Here is a 17424-nt window from a genome sequence, read left to right as displayed (position 1 = left end):
CCCCGGCTCATCATGCATGTGAGCGCATGTTCAAAAACCACACATCATACGAGTGTGTTCATTGCCGACTGGTGCCTGTAATTAATCTCGAAGCCTCCACTGATCTCATTATCCTGATTGTGCAACATACTCTCCATCTCTTTGTGTCTTCGTCTCTTTTTCTCTCTTTTTCTCTCTCTTTTTCTCTTTTTCTCTCTTTTTCTCTCTCTTTTTCTCTCTCTTTTTCTCTCTTTTTCTCTCTCTTTTTCTCTTTTTCTCTCTTTTTCTCTCTCTTCTTCTCTCTTTTGCTCTCTTCTTCTCTCTTTTGCTCTCTTCTTCTCTCTTTTGCTCTCTTCTTCTCTCTTTTGCTCTCTGCTTTTCTCTTTTGCTCTCTTCTTCACTCTCTTTTTCTCTCTTTTGCTCTCTGCTTCTCTCTTTTGCTCTCTTTTTCTCTCTTTTGCTCTCTGCTTTTCTCTTTTGCTCTCTTTTTCTCTCTTTTGCTCTCTGCTTCTCTCTTTTGCTCTCTTTTTCTCTCTTTTGCTCTCTGCTTTTCTCTTTTGCTCTCTTCTTCACTCTCTTTTTCTCTCTTTTGCTCTCTGCTTTTCTCTTTTGCTCTCTGCTTTTCTCTTTTGCTCTCTTTTTCTCTCTTTTGCTCTCTGCTTTTCTCTTTTGCTCTCTTTTTCTCTCTTTTGCTCTCTGCTTTTCTCTTTTACTCTCTTCTTCTCTCTTTTTCTCTCTCTTTTTCTCTTTTTCTCTCTTTTTCTCTCTCTTTTTCTCTCTCTTTTTCTCTTTTTCTCTCTCTCTTTTTCTCTCTTTTTCTCTCTCCTTTTCTCTCTCTTTTTCTCTTTTTCTCTCTCTTTTTCTCTTTTTCTCTCTTTTTCTCTCTCTTCTTCTCTCTTTTGCTCTCTTCTTCACTCTCTTTTTCTCTCTTTTGCTCTCTTCTTCTCTCTTTTGCTCTCTGCTTTTCTCTTTTGCTCTCTTTTTCTCTCTTTTGCTCTCTGCTTCTCTCTTTTGCTCTCTTTTTCTCTCTTTTGCTCTCTGCTTTTCTCTTTTGCTCTCTTTTTCTCTCTTTTGCTCTCTGCTTTTCTCTTTTGCTCTCTTCTTCACTCTCTTTTTCTCTCTTTTGCTCTCTGCTTTTCTCTTTTGCTCTCTGCTTTTCTCTTTTGCTCTCTTTTTCTCTCTTTTGCTCTCTGCTTTTCTCTTTTGCTCTCTGCTTTTCTCTTTTGCTCTCTTTTTCTCTCTGCTTTTCTCTTTTGCTCTCTTTTTCTCTCTTTTGCTCTCTGCTTTTCTCTTTTGCTCTCTTCTTCTCTCTTTTGCTCTCTGCTTTTCTCTTTTGCTCTCTGCTTTTCTCTTTTGCTCTCTGCTTTTCTCTTTTGCTCTCTTTTTCTCTCTTTTGCTCTCTGCTTTTCTCTTTTGCTCTCTGCTTTTCTCTTTTGCTCTCTGCTTTTCTCTTTTGCTCTCTTTTTCTCTCTGCTTTTCTCTTTTGCTCTCTTTTTCTCTCTTTTGCTCTCTGCTTTTCTCTTTTGCTCTCTTCTTCTCTCTTTTGCTCTCTGCTTTTCTCTTTTGCTCTCTGCTTTTCTCTTTTGCTCTCTGCTTTTCTCTTCTTCACTCTTTTGCTCTCTTCTTCTCTCTTTCTCTCTCTTCTTCTCTCTTTAGCTCTCTTCTTCTCTCTCTTTTTCTCTCTTTTTCTCTCTTCTTCTCTCTTTTGCTCTCTTTTGCTCTCTTTTTCTCTCTTTTGCTCTCTGCTTTTCTCTTTTGCTCTCTGCTTCTCTCTTTTGCTCTCTTCTTCTCTCTTTTGCTCTCTTCTTCTCTCTTTCTCTCTCTTCTTCTCTCTTTAGCTCTCTTCTTCTCTCTCTTTTTCTCTCTTTTTCTCTCTTCTTCTCTCTTTTGCTCTCTTCTTCACTCTCTTTTTCTCTCTTTTGCTCTCTTTTTCTCTCTTTTGCTCTCTGCTTTTCTCTTTTGCTCTCTTCTTCTCTCTTTTGCTCTCTTTTGCTCTCTTTTTCTCTCTTTTGCTCTCTGCTTTTCTCTTTTGCTCTCTTTTTCTCTCCTTTGCTCTCTGCTTTTCTCTTTTGCTCTCTGCTTCTCTCTTTTGCTCTCTTCTTCTCTCTTTTGCTCTCTTCTTCTCTCTTTCTCTCTCTTCTTCTCTCTTTAGCTCTCTTCTTCTCTCTCTTTTTCTCTCTTTTTCTCTCTTCTTCTCTCTTTTTCTCTCTTTTGCTCTCTGCTTTTCTCTTTTGCTCTCTTCTTCACTCTCTTTTTCTCTCTTTTGCTCTCTGCTTTTCTCTTTTGCTCTCTGCTTTTCTCTTTTGCTCTCTTTTTCTCTCTTTTGCTCTCTGCTTTTCTCTTTTGCTCTCTTTTTCTCTCTTTTGCTCTCTGCTTTTCTCTTTTACTCTCTTCTTCTCTCTTTTTCTCTCTCTTTTTCTCTTTTTCTCTCTTTTTCTCTCTCTTTTTCTCTCTCTTTTTCTCTTTTTCTCTCTCTCTTTTTCTCTCTTTTTCTCTCTCCTTTTCTCTCTCTTTTTCTCTTTTTCTCTCTCTTTTTCTCTTTTTCTCTCTTTTTCTCTCTCTTCTTCTCTCTTTTGCTCTCTTCTTCACTCTCTTTTTCTCTCTTTTGCTCTCTTCTTCTCTCTTTTGCTCTCTGCTTTTCTCTTTTGCTCTCTTTTTCTCTCTTTTGCTCTCTGCTTCTCTCTTTTGCTCTCTTTTTCTCTCTTTTGCTCTCTGCTTTTCTCTTTTGCTCTCTTTTTCTCTCTTTTGCTCTCTGCTTTTCTCTTTTGCTCTCTTCTTCACTCTCTTTTTCTCTCTTTTGCTCTCTGCTTTTCTCTTTTGCTCTCTGCTTTTCTCTTTTGCTCTCTTTTTCTCTCTTTTGCTCTCTGCTTTTCTCTTTTGCTCTCTGCTTTTCTCTTTTGCTCTCTTTTTCTCTCTGCTTTTCTCTTTTGCTCTCTTTTTCTCTCTTTTGCTCTCTGCTTTTCTCTTTTGCTCTCTTCTTCTCTCTTTTGCTCTCTGCTTTTCTCTTTTGCTCTCTGCTTTTCTCTTTTGCTCTCTGCTTTTCTCTTTTGCTCTCTTTTTCTCTCTTTTGCTCTCTGCTTTTCTCTTTTGCTCTCTGCTTTTCTCTTTTGCTCTCTGCTTTTCTCTTTTGCTCTCTTTTTCTCTCTGCTTTTCTCTTTTGCTCTCTTTTTCTCTCTTTTGCTCTCTGCTTTTCTCTTTTGCTCTCTTCTTCTCTCTTTTGCTCTCTGCTTTTCTCTTTTGCTCTCTGCTTTTCTCTTTTGCTCTCTGCTTTTCTCTTCTTCACTCTTTTGCTCTCTTCTTCTCTCTTTCTCTCTCTTCTTCTCTCTTTAGCTCTCTTCTTCTCTCTCTTTTTCTCTCTTTTTCTCTCTTCTTCTCTCTTTTGCTCTCTTTTGCTCTCTTTTTCTCTCTTTTGCTCTCTGCTTTTCTCTTTTGCTCTCTGCTTCTCTCTTTTGCTCTCTTCTTCTCTCTTTTGCTCTCTTCTTCTCTCTTTCTCTCTCTTCTTCTCTCTTTAGCTCTCTTCTTCTCTCTCTTTTTCTCTCTTTTTCTCTCTTCTTCTCTCTTTTGCTCTCTTCTTCACTCTCTTTTTCTCTCTTTTGCTCTCTTTTTCTCTCTTTTGCTCTCTGCTTTTCTCTTTTGCTCTCTTCTTCTCTCTTTTGCTCTCTTTTGCTCTCTTTTTCTCTCTTTTGCTCTCTGCTTTTCTCTTTTGCTCTCTTTTTCTCTCCTTTGCTCTCTGCTTTTCTCTTTTGCTCTCTGCTTCTCTCTTTTGCTCTCTTCTTCTCTCTTTTGCTCTCTTCTTCTCTCTTTCTCTCTCTTCTTCTCTCTTTAGCTCTCTTCTTCTCTCTCTTTTTCTCTCTTTTTCTCTCTTCTTCTCTCTTTTGCTCTCTTTTGCTCTCTTTTTCTCTCTTTTGCTCTCTTCTTCACTCTCTTTTTCTCTCTTTTGCTCTCTTCTTCTCTCTTTTGCTCTCTGCTTTTCTCTTTTGCTCTCTTTTTCTCTCTGCTTCTCTCTTTTGCTCTCTTTTTCTCTCTTTTGCTCTCTGCTTTTCTCTTTTGCTCTCTTTTTCTCTCTTTTGCTCTCTGCTTTTCTCTTTTGCTCTCTTCTTCACTCTCTTTTTCTCTCTTTTGCTCTCTGCTTTTCTCTTTTGCTCTCTGCTTTTCTCTTTTGCTCTCTGCTTTTCTCTTTTGCTCTCTTTTTCTCTCTTTTGCTCTCTGCTTTTCTCTTTTGCTCTCTTTTTCTCTCTTTTGCTCTCTGCTTTTCTCTTTTGCTCTCTTCTTCTCTCTTTTGCTCTCTGCTTTTCTCTTTTGCTCTCTGCTTCTCTCTTTTGCTCTCTTCTTCTCTTTTGCTCTCTTCTTCTCTCTTTCTCTCTCTTCTTCTCTCTTTAGCTCTCTTCTTCTCTCTCTTTTTCTCTCTTTTTCTCTCTTCTTCTCTCTTTTGCTCTCTTTTTCTCTCTTTTGCTCTCTTTTTCTCTTTTGCTCTCTGCTTTTCTCTTTTGCTTTCTTCTTCTCTCTTTCTCTCTCTTCTTCTCTCTTTTGCTCTCTTCTTCTCTCTTTCTCTCTCTTCTTCTCTCTTTTGCTCTCTTTTGCTCTCTTCGTCACTCTCTTTTTCTCTCTCTTCTTCTCTCTTTTGCTCTCTTTTTCTCTCTTTTGCTCTCTGCTTTTCTCTTTTGCTCTCTTCTTCTCTCTTTTGCTCTCTGCTTTTCTCTTTTGCTCTCTTTTTCTCTCTTTTGCTCTCTGCTTTTCTCTTTTGATCTCTGCTTCTCTCTTTTGCTCTCTTCTTCTCTCTTTTGCTCTCTTCTTCTCTCTTTCTCTCTCTTCTTCTCTCTTTTGCTCTCTTCTTCTCTCTCTTTTTCTCTCTTTTTCTCTCTTCTTCTCTCTTTTGCTCTCTTTTTCTCTCTTTTGCTCTCTTCTTCTCTCTTTTGCTCTCTTTTTCTCTCTTTTGCTCTCTGCTTTTCTCTTTTGCTCTCTGCTTCTCTCTTTTGCTCTCTTCTTCTCTCTTTTGCTCTCTTCTTCTCTCTTTCTCTCTCTTCTTCTCTCTTTTGCTCTCTTCTTCTCTCTCTTTTTCTCTCTTTTGCTCTCTTCTTCTCTCTTTTGCTCTCTTCTTCTCTCTTTCTCTCTCTTCTTCTCTCTTTTGCTCTCTTCTTCTCTCTCTTTTTCTCTCTTTTGCTCTCTGCTTCTCTCTTTTGCTCTCTTCTTCTCTCTTTTGCTCTCTTCTTCTCTCTTTCTCTCTCTTCTTCTCTCTTTTGCTCTCTTCTTCTCTCTTTTGCTCTCTTCTTCACTCTCTTTTTCTCTCTTTTGCTCTCTTCTTCTCTTTTTTTCTCTCTTTTGCTCTCTTTCTCTCTCTTTTGCTCTCTGCTTCTCTCTTTTGCTCTCTTCTTCTCTCTTTTGCTCTCTTCTTCTCTCTTTCTCTCTCTCTTCTTCTCTCTCTTTTTCTCTCTTTTGCACTCTTCTTCTCTCTTTTGCAGTCTTCTTCTCTCTTTTGCTCTCTGCTTCTCTCTTTTGCTCTCTTTTTCTCTCTTTTGCTCTCTTTTTCTCTCTTTTGCTCTGTTCTTCTCTCTTTTGCTCTCTTTTTCTCTCTTTTGCTCTCTTCTTCTCTCTTTTGCTCTCTTCTTCTCTCTTTTGCTCTCTTCTTCTCTCTTTTGCTCTCTTCTTCTCTCTTTCTCTCTCTTCTTCTCTCTTTTGCTCACTTCTTCTCTCTTTTGCTCTCTTCTTCTCTCTTTTGCTCTTTGCTTCTCTCTTTTGCTCTCTTCTTCTCTCTTCTTCTCTCTTTTTCTCTATCTTCTTCTCTCTTTTGCTCTCTTCTTCACTCTCTTCTTCTCTCTTTTTCTCTATCTTCTTCTCTCTTTTGCTCTCTTCTTCACTCTCTTTTTCTCTCTTTTGCTCTCTGCTTTTCTCTTTTGCTCTCTTTTTCTCTCTTTTGCTCTCTGCTTTTCTCTTTTGCTCTCTGCTTCTCTCTTTTGCTCTCTTCTTCTCTCTTTTGCTCTCTTCTTCTCTCTTTTTCTCTCTTTTGCTCTCTTCTTCTCTCTTTTGCTCTCTTCTTCTCTCTTTTGCTCTCTGCTTCTCTCTTTTGCTCTCTTCTTCTCTCGTTTGCTCTCTTCTTCTCTCTTTTTCTCTCTTTTTCTCTTTTTCTCTTTTTCTCTCTTTATCTCTCTTTTTCTCTCTTTTGCTCTCTTTTTCTCTCTTTTTCCTTTTGCGCTCTTTTCTCTCTTTTTCCTTTCTCTCGTTTTCTCTCTTTTGCTCTCTTTTATCTTTTTCACTTTTTTTCTCTTTTTCTCTCTTTTTCTCTCTTTTCTCTCTCTTTTTCTCTCTCTTTTTTCTCTTTTCTCTCTCTTTTTTTCTCTTTTTTTCTCTCTCTTTTTTTCTCTCTCTTTTTCTCTCTCTTTTCTCTCTCTTTTTCTCTCTCTCTTGCTCTCTCTCTGTTTTTCTCTCTTTTTCTCATGTAACTTTGCCGATCATGTTTTTCTTATTTATCTGGAATCGGCATGGAAACTCTTTGGCTTGCATGTGCGCATTCTTGCCTGAATGTAAAACATCTTTCTAAGCGAATCCTTAGCAAGAGCGATGACGCTAGCACTGAAGAATCTGATGGCCTCTCTCATTGTTTGGTGTGTGCCTGTGCCCTTTTCTTTCCAGATTGTTTCCTATCTTGGCGTCCACATACATGCAGCTGTACACATACACACACATGTCTGAAAAGGTCATCCTATTAACCCCACAGTCTGTCTCTCTCCTTCCCCACCGCCCTTATCATTTCAAACACTATTCAACCTTTGGCACGCACTTCCACAATTGCCTTTGCGAGGATTGGCTTTCTTTCATTCGTTTCTCTTTGTTTCCTTCCATTGTGGTGATTGTTCATGCATGCCACACTTTATTAGACAGCAGTCATAGCACCCTCCGAATGTTGGCAGGATCTGTTATTTGGACTTGAATTGCTGTTCATACCGTCACGTCTCCCCCAAACAAACCGATCAAGCTGTCTGATCAGTCAGCAAATTGGTCCCCGTCTCGTCTACAGACCATAGAAGTCTAGAGTATCCATCATTGAAGTCTAGGCAGAATCTAGAAAAAGTAGGCAGAATCTGCCAACGATTCCCCATCCAGTTGTGACGCCGCCCGTGACATGCGGTGGAGTCAATGGTGAGGAGTTAAACGGTTCCGGAGCAGTGGTCCTTTGGACTTCCGAACACCTGCAATGAGCTTGTTCTGAACTGTCTGGGTCGATATTTATGGTTGATTTCTCTTTATTGGTCATTCTTGAGAGATTGTGCTCTTGTAGAGAAGTTAATTCCTGCAAGGGTGACACGGAAATTATCCTCACAACCCTTGGGCGACCTGAGATCCCTCCATTAACCATTCAGCCTCCTGACTGTTGTAGAAATGATAAACAAACAAAGGTGGCCATTTTATTAAGGCGATGTCCGACAGTATGACATGGGTCGCTCATTCGCTTCTGAGCCGTCTACTCTTCGTTTGATATTAGACACAGCTACAAACTCCCATTGCACTGCAAAGTTAACTGTTGGTAGACCCCAATGGGTCTTTTGTGAAGAGTAGGTGACGTATCGCTGGCTCCATGAACAAATTCCAACCGCCTGCCACCATCAGTCAGCCAACCGGTTCATAAAGGATTCCAGCAAAGGTACCCACCCAGGAAGAAGGTAGGCATAATTGGGGTGATTAAAGAAGTCGTGCATTTCGGTCCAGGTGACACTAATTGTACCATCACATGTCACATGTTTGTATACCTATTTCACTCCAACCAAGTATCTGACCCATGAAGGCAGCTGTAACCAATAAGTCGTCTCTTATTGATCAAAACTGTTTGCAATTAGGAATACAAAATGGAAAAGGGCTCTCCGATCTACAATAATCCTAATGATCTTCCAAAAGGGCAAAATCAGTCGGTCAGGTGGCTTGAGGGTTTTTTTGGAGTTGTGGAGGTGGATACTTTAAGACCTGGTTGGTCTCCGTTCCATCTCTTGAAACCCACACGCGAGTGGACATGGCACTTTTGGAGTCACTGTGTTTGTGCTGATTCCTTGTGGAATTCCTCGTGGAATTCCTCTTTACATACTCGTAGCTGCTGCAATTGACCCCGGTAGTACAGCTGTGTGTCTCCTCTTAAAAAGTTCGGTTTGGCTCAAAACTGGCAGGGAGCTCTTGATATGGGTGCATACGAATAACCTGTTCAGGTACAGGGTTCCTGTTCAGGTACAGGTACGTGTCTGGAGGTACACTTTCGTACACACACCAATATTACCTGTCATCTTGTTAATTAACACCACTGTAATGTTTTGTACCTCACAACAGTTAACGATCTTGTGTCACAATATACACCATTACCCATCGGATAGTGTATTGTGCTCACATTTATACACTATAGCGCATTGTGCTCACAAACCATGCTCATATTTACACACCAGCATATAGGAAAACGAAGTAGTTGCTTTTTAAGGCTTATTTATGTTATTATGGTTTCCATCTGACCAGATGGTGCAGAGGTGGCACACCTACCTGTGAGATGGCTGCTGCGGGTTCAATTCCTGATAAATTGGCCGATTGGCATTTCGTAGGCCGAGTAATGCATTAGAAAGTGCCGCACCCCGGATGGACGTTAAGCTGGATGTCCCATCTTCTAGCATTAGTTGGTGGACGTTAAGGATCCCACGGTATCTTATATGTAGAGCAGGTGAGCCCTGGCTTAATTACATATTCGTGCCACCTTCAACTGAACGGCAGGCCTATGTTGGGGGTAAATTTGGTGTGGGGTACCCAGTGTGCAGGGCGGAAGGGTGACAAACCCTTATTGGACCTTATTGGTGATTGATTGGTTATTGGTGACATAACTCTATTTGATTCTCCATGATGTATTTGTGGAGAATAATTTACGAAGGTCGTTTAATTTCCGACACCGGAGGCAATGAGTGCACACCTGTTCAAAATGTGTAATTTATTTGGTCTCAACCTCAGGCCATTTTGTGTGCCACCCGACCGGCACACCACTATCCATGATGTGCTACTATCCATGATGTGCTACTATCCATGATGTGCGACTATCCATGATGTGCTACTATCCATGATGTGCTACTATCCATGATGTGCTACTATCCATGATGTGCGACTATCCATGATGTGCTACTATCCATGATGTGCTACTATCCATGATGTGCGACTATCCATGATGTGCTACTGTCCATGATGTGCGACTATCCATGATGTGCGACTATCCATGATGTGCGACTATCCATGATGTGCTGCTATCCATGATGTGCTACTATCCATGATGTGCTACTATCCATGATGTGCTACTATCCATGATGTGCTACTATCCATGATGTGCGACTATCCATGATGTGCGACTATCCATGATGTGCGACTATCCATGATGTGCTACTATCCATGATTTGCGACTATCCATGATGTGCTACTATCCATGATGTGCTACTATCCATGATGTGCTACTATCCATGATGTGCTACTATCCATGATGTGCTACTATCCATGATGTGCGACTATCCATGATGTGCTACTATCCATGACGTGCTACTATCCATGACGTGCTACTATCCATGACGTGCTACTATCCATGACGTGCTACTATCCATGACGTGCTACTATCCATAATGTGCGACTATCCATGATGTGCTACTATCCATGATGTGCTACTATCCATGATGTGCTACTATCCATGATGTGCTACCATCCATGATGTGTTACTATCCATGATGTGCGACTATCCATGATGTGCTACTATCCATGATGTGCTACTATCCATGATGTGCTACTATCCATGATGTGCGACTATCCATGATGTGCGGCTATCCATGATGTGCTACTATCCATGATGTGCGGCTATCCATGATGTGCTACTATCCATGATGTGCTACTATCCATGATGTGCTAATATCCATTCATTATGTGCTACTATCCATGATGTGCGACTATCCATGATGTGCTACTATCCATGATGTGCTACTATCCATGATGTGCGACTATCCATGATGTGCTACTATCCATGATGTGCGACTATCCATGATGTGCGACTATCCATGATGTGCTACTATCCATGATGTGCTACTATCCATGATGTGCGACTATCCATGATGTGCTACTATCCATGATGTGCGACTATCCATGATGTGCGACTATCCATGATGTGCTACTATCCATGATGTGCTACTATCCATGATGTGCGACTATCCATGATGTGCGACTATCCATGATGTGCTCTATTCGCAAAGTTGCTGCTGAAAGTCTGTTCCGCTTTTCCAATCCCTCTAGGGTAGGCCTACAGATCGCTAAGTAATTCCCACGATAACACGTCACACAGATCACACACCACCATAAATCTATTCCTGATTTTTTTTTGTGCATATTTCCATGCAAGGTGCCTCTTCTGTAATGAAATTATGATGTCCTCGTGTTCGATACACTACAGGTGACACCGTTTAGCATTCGCCTGGTGGACGTGCTTCACTCGTACGCTCTCTCGACAGGTGGTCCAGAGGAGGTCCGACAGGTTTCTGCTTCCCCAGGTGGAAACAGTCAAGAGTTGGATGCCGAGCGGGCCCAGGTGGCCCAGAGGCTGCAACGCTTGAAGCAGGACCTCGTCAGGTATGCCCTCCTTTGCGCTTGCGAGCACCCTTATTTTGTCTGCATCACGGTTTGCGGACATCTTCCACATCTTGTGCCATTATTAATGGTTTTTATATTATTTCATCCTCCTCTTCTCTTCTTCCTCTTCCTATTTATCATCCTTCCCTTTTCTTCCTTTGCTTTTTATTTTCTTATTTTTTTCCTTCCCCCTCTTTCTCTTCATCATCATTATCATCATCAACATCATCTTCCTCATTGTAATCTTCTTCCTCCTTCATTCTTCTTCTTCATTCTCCATGATGGCATTACATTCCTCTCTACTCATATTCTGCTTCTGCATTGTTCATGTTTATGGTGTTGTTAGTGCATAGTTTTGCACATTAAAAGTTATAAGTAACGTTGTGTGCATGTATCTGAATCAAGGTGATTTATTGCAACCACTCTTTTGCACTAGAATAGTTCAATAATTGCTTCATGGCCTATACCTGAGTGGCTAGTTGTTACCCACTGGTACAGCACTGAGGTGAAACGAGCATTTGTTTCCAAGGACAAACGTAAAGAAAACGTGTGTCGAACAAGGGTAAGGTTGATGGAGGAGGGGAAGAAGAAGATGTGTATGAGACCCATGATGGGCCTATGGGTGTGCCTATGATTGTCGACTACGTGCAGGCCGTGCGGTGTTCGTACCAGCTCACCAACTAGCAGAGGTTGTGACAGCATGTTCTCATTCCCATTGTGCTCACTCTAGATCACCAGTGAGTACTGGTCCTTAACATTGGGCTCTTCGTGCCGCTATGTTCGTGCTGGCTCACCAGCTGGCACAGATCTGTAAGTGTATGCCCTCATACCCGTAGTGGTCACGCTGTGCCTCCAGTCATTGCTCTGGCCGTCGGACCACTCCTCTGACACTCGAGGTCCATGTGGACTTGTTGCATCTCCCAATTCTACTTCCAGTGAGCCATGGGTTTAACATAATGAAGTTTTCAAATATCCGTGATTCCCTTCAGCCAGGTCAAGCCTGGTTTTGGCTTAGCGGTTAGGGTGCCGGCTTGGGATCCTGGGTTCTTAGCGGTTAGGGTGCCGGCTTGGGATCCTAGGATCCTGGGTTCTTAGCGGTTAGGGTGTCGGCTTGGGATCCTCGGATCCTGGGTTCTTAGCCGTTAGGGTGCCGGCTTGGGATCCTAGGATCCTGGGTTCTTAGCGGTTAGGGTGCCGGCTTGGGATCCTAGGATCCTGGGTTCTTAGCGGTTAGGGTGCCGGCTTTGGATCCTAGGATCCTGGGTTCTTAGCGGTTAGGGTTCCGGCTTGGGATCCTAGGATCCTGGGTTCTTAGCGGTTAGGGTGCCGCCTTGGGATCCTAGGATCCTGGGTTCTTAGCGGTTAGGGTGCCGGCTTGGGATTCTAGGATCCTGGGTTCTTAGCGGTTAGGGTGCCGGCTTGGGATCCTAGGATCCTGGGTTCTTAGTGGTTAGGGTGCCGGCTTTTGGATTCCTAGGATCCTGGGTTCTTAGCGGTTAGGGTGCCGGCTTGGGATTCTAGGATCCTGGGTTCTTAGCGGTTATGGTGCCGGCTTGGGATTCTAGGATCCTGGGTTCTTAGCGGTTAGGGTGCCGGCTTGGGATCCTCGGATCCTGGGTTCTTATCGGTTAGGGTGCCGGCTTGGGATTCTAGGATCCTGGGTTCTTAGCGGTTATGGTGCCGGCTTGGGATTCTAGGATCCTGGGTTCTTAGCGGTTAGGGTGCCGGCTTGGGATCCTAGGATCCTGGGTTCTTAGCGGTTAGGGTGCCGGTTTGGGATCCTAGGATCCTGGGTTTGAATCCCGGTCGATCGCTGAATTAACACCAGGGGGGTTGACTCAGCCTGTCCTCCTTCCGAGGTCGGCAAATTGAGTACCAGTTCACTGGTAATTCCCTGTGTGTCGCAAGAGGCGACTAACAGGGTTGGCGGCAGGAATGGCATCCGACCATAAAACATTGCTTCAAAAAGGGGACCACTGTGCCCGAAAAAGGCCAACCCCTGCCCTGTGGGGAAAATGGCCTCTAAAGGCGGTTCCTTCAGCCAGGTCTATGGGCAGTCAGCAGTTTCTATGGTCGATGCGGCAATGCTGACAATTTACAATTTCCACAAGCTTGGTTATTGATAAAGGTAGGGCCACAATATACTCGACCTATTCGAGAGGTCTTTGAAAGGTCAGGTTAACGATCATTGCTTGGGCTTGCCAGTGGAATACAGTTAAAAAACGGCCGAACTTGGTCTTCTGTTGAAATTTACGATTTTTATTAATTGCTCCAAGATTTATTCCACGTAGTCGTCCATCTGGCGTTACTTTTGACGATGGCATTGAAAGTAGCCGAGGCTGCAGATTCTTTCTTAAAAGCTTCCTGTTGAGTGAAGTTGATTCACAGGTGAGTTCCCATGTTTATTTTTTCTGGAAGCTGTTCAGCACAAGCGCTTGGCCTTGCTCAGACATCCCACATTGAACGCGCACACTTTGACAACATGAAGCTTCCAGTAATCGCTATTGTTAGACAAGGTTAGCATCTCCAACAACTTGACAAATGGATGGAGGCCATTGGCGGTGTAACAAGATAGTTTTGCACCTCGTGAGGTTCAACAAAGCTTCAGGGAACAAGAGGATTTTCAAAACGTACAACCAGATCTGCCACCGAGTAATCCGAAGCTGCGCTGCTACAATTAACTGAACATTTGTATTCAGTAATCCAATAATAAGGTGAGCTGTTTACGAGTTCTCGGAACAATTCTGTATTGTTCCGTATGAACTCAGTTGCTGCTGTGGGATGTGGAGTTGGTAAAATGGCAGCTATGCTCCCATGTGAGCAACATGGCAACCTGGCAAGCCTTCTCTGTCGGGCCAGACTGGTGCCCTCGGGCTTGCCCAGTTCTCTTGGGCCATTCCAGTGCGTTCTGGCCATCACAGCGTACCCGGGCCGTGCCAGGCCACAAATGATGCAGCATTCCAGTTGAGTTCCTCTGTGACTTGAAAGAATGTGCAGCCGCCTTTTGGAGAAACCATTCTTTATATTATTACCCTCGCCAGAGGAGAGGGTATTGCATTTGAGTCCGTTTGTCTGTTTGTCTGTTTGTCCGCACAGAATAAATATGATTTTCTCTGCAACCGTTGGTCCGATCGACAGGAAATTTTCACCATAGGTGCAATTCCACCTGTAGAATGCTTTAATGATAATTATGACGTCATAGGTCACGTGGCTCGGCCGCCATCTTGTAAAAACCGAAAAACTTTGCACCTCTATATCTCTGAAAGCGCTGAATAGAAAAAAATTGATACATGGCTCATTGTAAAGAACTCTCCATGGGGAATAAAATATGTTGATGATGATGTCATAGGTGCCTCCATTATGACGTCATAATTCGACAAGTACAAAACTTCATTCGATGAAGTTGAAATTTCTTGAGCATAATCTAGGAATAAACTAGTTGAAGAAAAAAATAATGATGACGTCTTTGGTCACGTGGTTCGGCCGCCATATTTTTTTTAACCCGAAAGCCTGAAAAACTACTGAAAATACATCCTGGCGAGGGTTTGCAATCTCTGATTGCTCTTTTTCTTGTTAGCTGTTGCACTGAATACTGGGTCTGTGGTTGGCAGTGAAAAGCTACACTTTCTGGAACTGAAATCGTGTTATGGTTGGTGTCTAAACTCGACGACCAAATAGCCGAAAGTGCGGTTGTCTTTGCGTAATAGTACCTGGTGTTTGTGGACCAATGTTAGGTAAGGTTAATTGTTGTTTTGTTTCTTTGTTGTTTTTAAGGTGCCATGTGTAAATGGGCTGGCAAAATAGCCTAGACATACAGGTATGCACATTCACTTCTGAGCTCTCTAGCTAGCTTGGTTTTGAATCACGGTGCACCTATAGACTGACGTCCTGGTGTTTCACACGCAGGGCGAGGCCTCATTGTGTGTGCCATCCTTCAGATTGGATGTTAAACTGGGAATCCAGTCTGCCAGCATTAGTTGGTGGATGTTAAAGATCCCACTGTATCCTTCGCCCAAGAGTACGAGAGTTATCAGTGGAACCACTCCAAATTCCTGCAAACTCGGTTGAGTATCCTGTGTTGGAGTGACGACCTATCCAGGATTGTAATCCCAGCCAAGAAACTGCTTTGGCAGAACCGACCCTCGGTATACATCATGGTACATGATGATATGAATGAATGAATGATCGTTTAAGACCATTTTTCCCCACTAGAGCGGGGTTAGCCTTGCGGGCCCCATGACAATCATGGTTCCCTGTTTGAGGCAATGTTTTTATGGCCGGATTCTCTTCCTGACACCAACCCTTAGTCGCCTCTTACGATGCCCAGTGATAAGGTGTACCTATTTTAAATCGGGGCACACACCGGGATCATTCATCCCAGAAAGCTGGTACTCAATTTGCGGATGTCGGAAGGATGACAGGCTGAGTCAATCCCCCTGGCGTTAATTCAGCGATCGAGCAGGATTCAAACTCTGGATTCTAGGATCCCAAGCCGGTACCCTAACCGCTAAGCCAACACCAGGATGATAATGTGATAATAATCATTGGTGCCATGTTTGTTTGTTCTAAATCCCACCTTGATAATATGATCAGTCCTCAGGATAGTATTGCTCTGATTAGCTTTGTTATGTCAGGTCATGTGAACAGCTCCAATTGTACTTCAGTTGCTCTTGCTCCCGTGTGCAGCTTAAGTATACAGCTATACACATAGACCAGTGGATGTTTTTGATCCATTTGCGGATATCCTTGTGGAGCACAATTTACTGTACGAATACGGTACCTCACTGCGCACACAGGGCACAGAGTGCCAGCGAAGTTCTTCACAATGAGCTTGGAGGACTGCGAGCTTCACGCATGGCACTTGAAGAAGAAGTATATCAGCTTCGGGGTCAGCGTGATGAATTGCAGGAGGTGCACCGGATGATTCGTGATGCAGAGCAGGCAGCCCTTGCCAACCAGGTCAAGGTAAATGGAGCTTTCCTCATCCAGTTGGGATCGTATGCTTCTTATGGTAAACTGAAAAGAGCTAGTATGATAGTCTAGAGGTATGCACACTCACCTTTGAATTGTCTGGCTTGTGTTTGACTCTCGACCGAGTTACAAACGGTCACCCTTGTATGAATGTAACGTATGTTGGCTACGGTGGAAACCTCCATTGGCTCAGAACTTAACTAATTGGTTCTGCATTGTGGTGCCTACACTACCCTTCTGGGTCTCTCACTTCGAGAAAACTTTGAAGTTTTGCCAATCAGGCAGAATGTGCATTACTTAGTGGGTGTCTAATGGCGCAGCATTGAGCTTGGAATGCTGGAACTTGTAAGAATGGTTTGTGATTGAAGTGGTTTGGCAAAGAGTCCTCGCAGCTGTTAGAGAGAGACGAAGGCCGCTAAAAGAAGAGTGAAAGCTTTCGTGTGATTATCGAATGCTGCTTTGTCCTCGATTACTTCTGGACCCATTGCCATGCTTTTATGAACGTTTATTTTTAAAACTACTTATTTCCAGCGTGATGTTCAACCCCACTTATTCCCCCACCTCACACCCTTAGCAACTCCTAAGTGCTTCTGAACATCGTTTCTCATTTGAGTTTTTCCATGTCTGTAACGCAGTGCAAGGCTGTCCAGTTGGAGCTGCAGGAGTGGCAGGCCCAACATCAGGCAAGTGAGCAAGAGTCCCAGCAGATGCGGTTGGAGCTCGCACGGTGTCGTCGCCGACATCGGCGTGCCAGCCTTCCGGAAAAAAAGGCGAGCATCCAATCAATATTGTTCCATGTGGTCTTAGTTATACACTCATGTGTTCACAGTGCCATCTCATTATAATTAAGTCTTCATGAATGGTACACATACAACAAGTTCCCCTCATTTTTCCTACGTTTCCTACGATGTGCAGTAGCACAGGTTTTTAATTTGCGTAATTGTAGATTCGCAAGTACGTATTGTCCTGTTACCGGTGGTTAAGACTGCTGGATGACGGATAACCGAGAGAGTTTTATTCCCGAGGCAGTACCCCGAAAAATGGCGGTACTTTTGTCGCGTGCGGAATGAAGGGAGGCAAAGCGTTTACCTGATCGGAACACACGGGTTTATTCCGAAACCGCAAAAAAGTAAACACGACAGTAAATTCAACAAATAATTTAATGAAAATAAATGCAGGACAGAAATGTCAAAATATATCTTGAGGTAAATAAAATTCCAATCTGAGGTACCTCCACACACAGACTCAAAAACAGACAAGGGGACAGATGAAAGAAAATATAATCCCTTTTTGTCCGTCCAGCACTCAGCTTTGGCCTCAAGTGGTCCTTTTTGAGGAGAGTGGTGGTGACGAGGCTCAGGAAACACACAAGATGACGAAAAGTCTGCGCGTCGAAGGTGCCCAGAGCCATGGGGCGAGCAGTGAAGACTGCCTTCTTTCAGGTTCCACTGCCTGAGCGAGCACAGCGCGGCCTCCAGCTCCCCCGAAGAGCACCACAGTCGAAACTTCTTTATAAATGCTGCCGATGCAACAAAAGTTACACTAGCCCTCCAAAAGCGGAGACACACTTAACTCAGCACCAAAATAGCCAGCTTCTTGTCTGACCCAGCAGAGGAAGCGCACTCCTCTTCCTCCCGAGCGAGACCCAATCGCGTCCCACGGGGCGTGGCCTACCGGCCTTCTTGCTATACTCGGAGCTGTTATATTTACTTGCAATCGCTATACACTCCCAAAACATTTTCCCTTCATTGTAAAACTACCAAAGCCACAGTTAAAAGGATTTTCAGCCGATAGGTGTCATGGGCATCGTCAGTGAACATATCTGAGGTCATTATTTACTTTTATCCATGTACAGTATATAAA

The 17424-nt window shown here is 43.3% G+C and overlaps 1 protein-coding gene across 1 annotated transcript in view; it reads left to right on the top strand.

Moving 5' to 3' along the window:
- Nucleotides 1-17424, top strand: part of LOC137437003 (uncharacterized) — a 232528-nt gene that overhangs the window by 203311 nt on the left and 11793 nt on the right. The window contains exons 18-20 of the mRNA XM_078786993.1: nt 10473-10590; nt 15387-15555; nt 16197-16331. Coding sequence (XP_078643119.1) covers nt 10473-10590; nt 15387-15555; nt 16197-16331 — 422 coding nt within the window. The remainder of the gene's footprint in view (nt 1-10472; nt 10591-15386; nt 15556-16196; nt 16332-17424) is intronic.

Source organism: Myxine glutinosa, chromosome 11, assembly GCF_964187855.1.
Source record: "Myxine glutinosa chromosome 11, kmMyxGlut1.1, whole genome shotgun sequence".
NCBI classification, from domain to species: Eukaryota; Metazoa; Chordata; class Myxini; order Myxiniformes; family Myxinidae; genus Myxine; species Myxine glutinosa.
The sequence above is the reverse complement of the archived record's forward strand: the minus strand, read 5'-3'. Positions and strand labels throughout refer to the sequence as shown.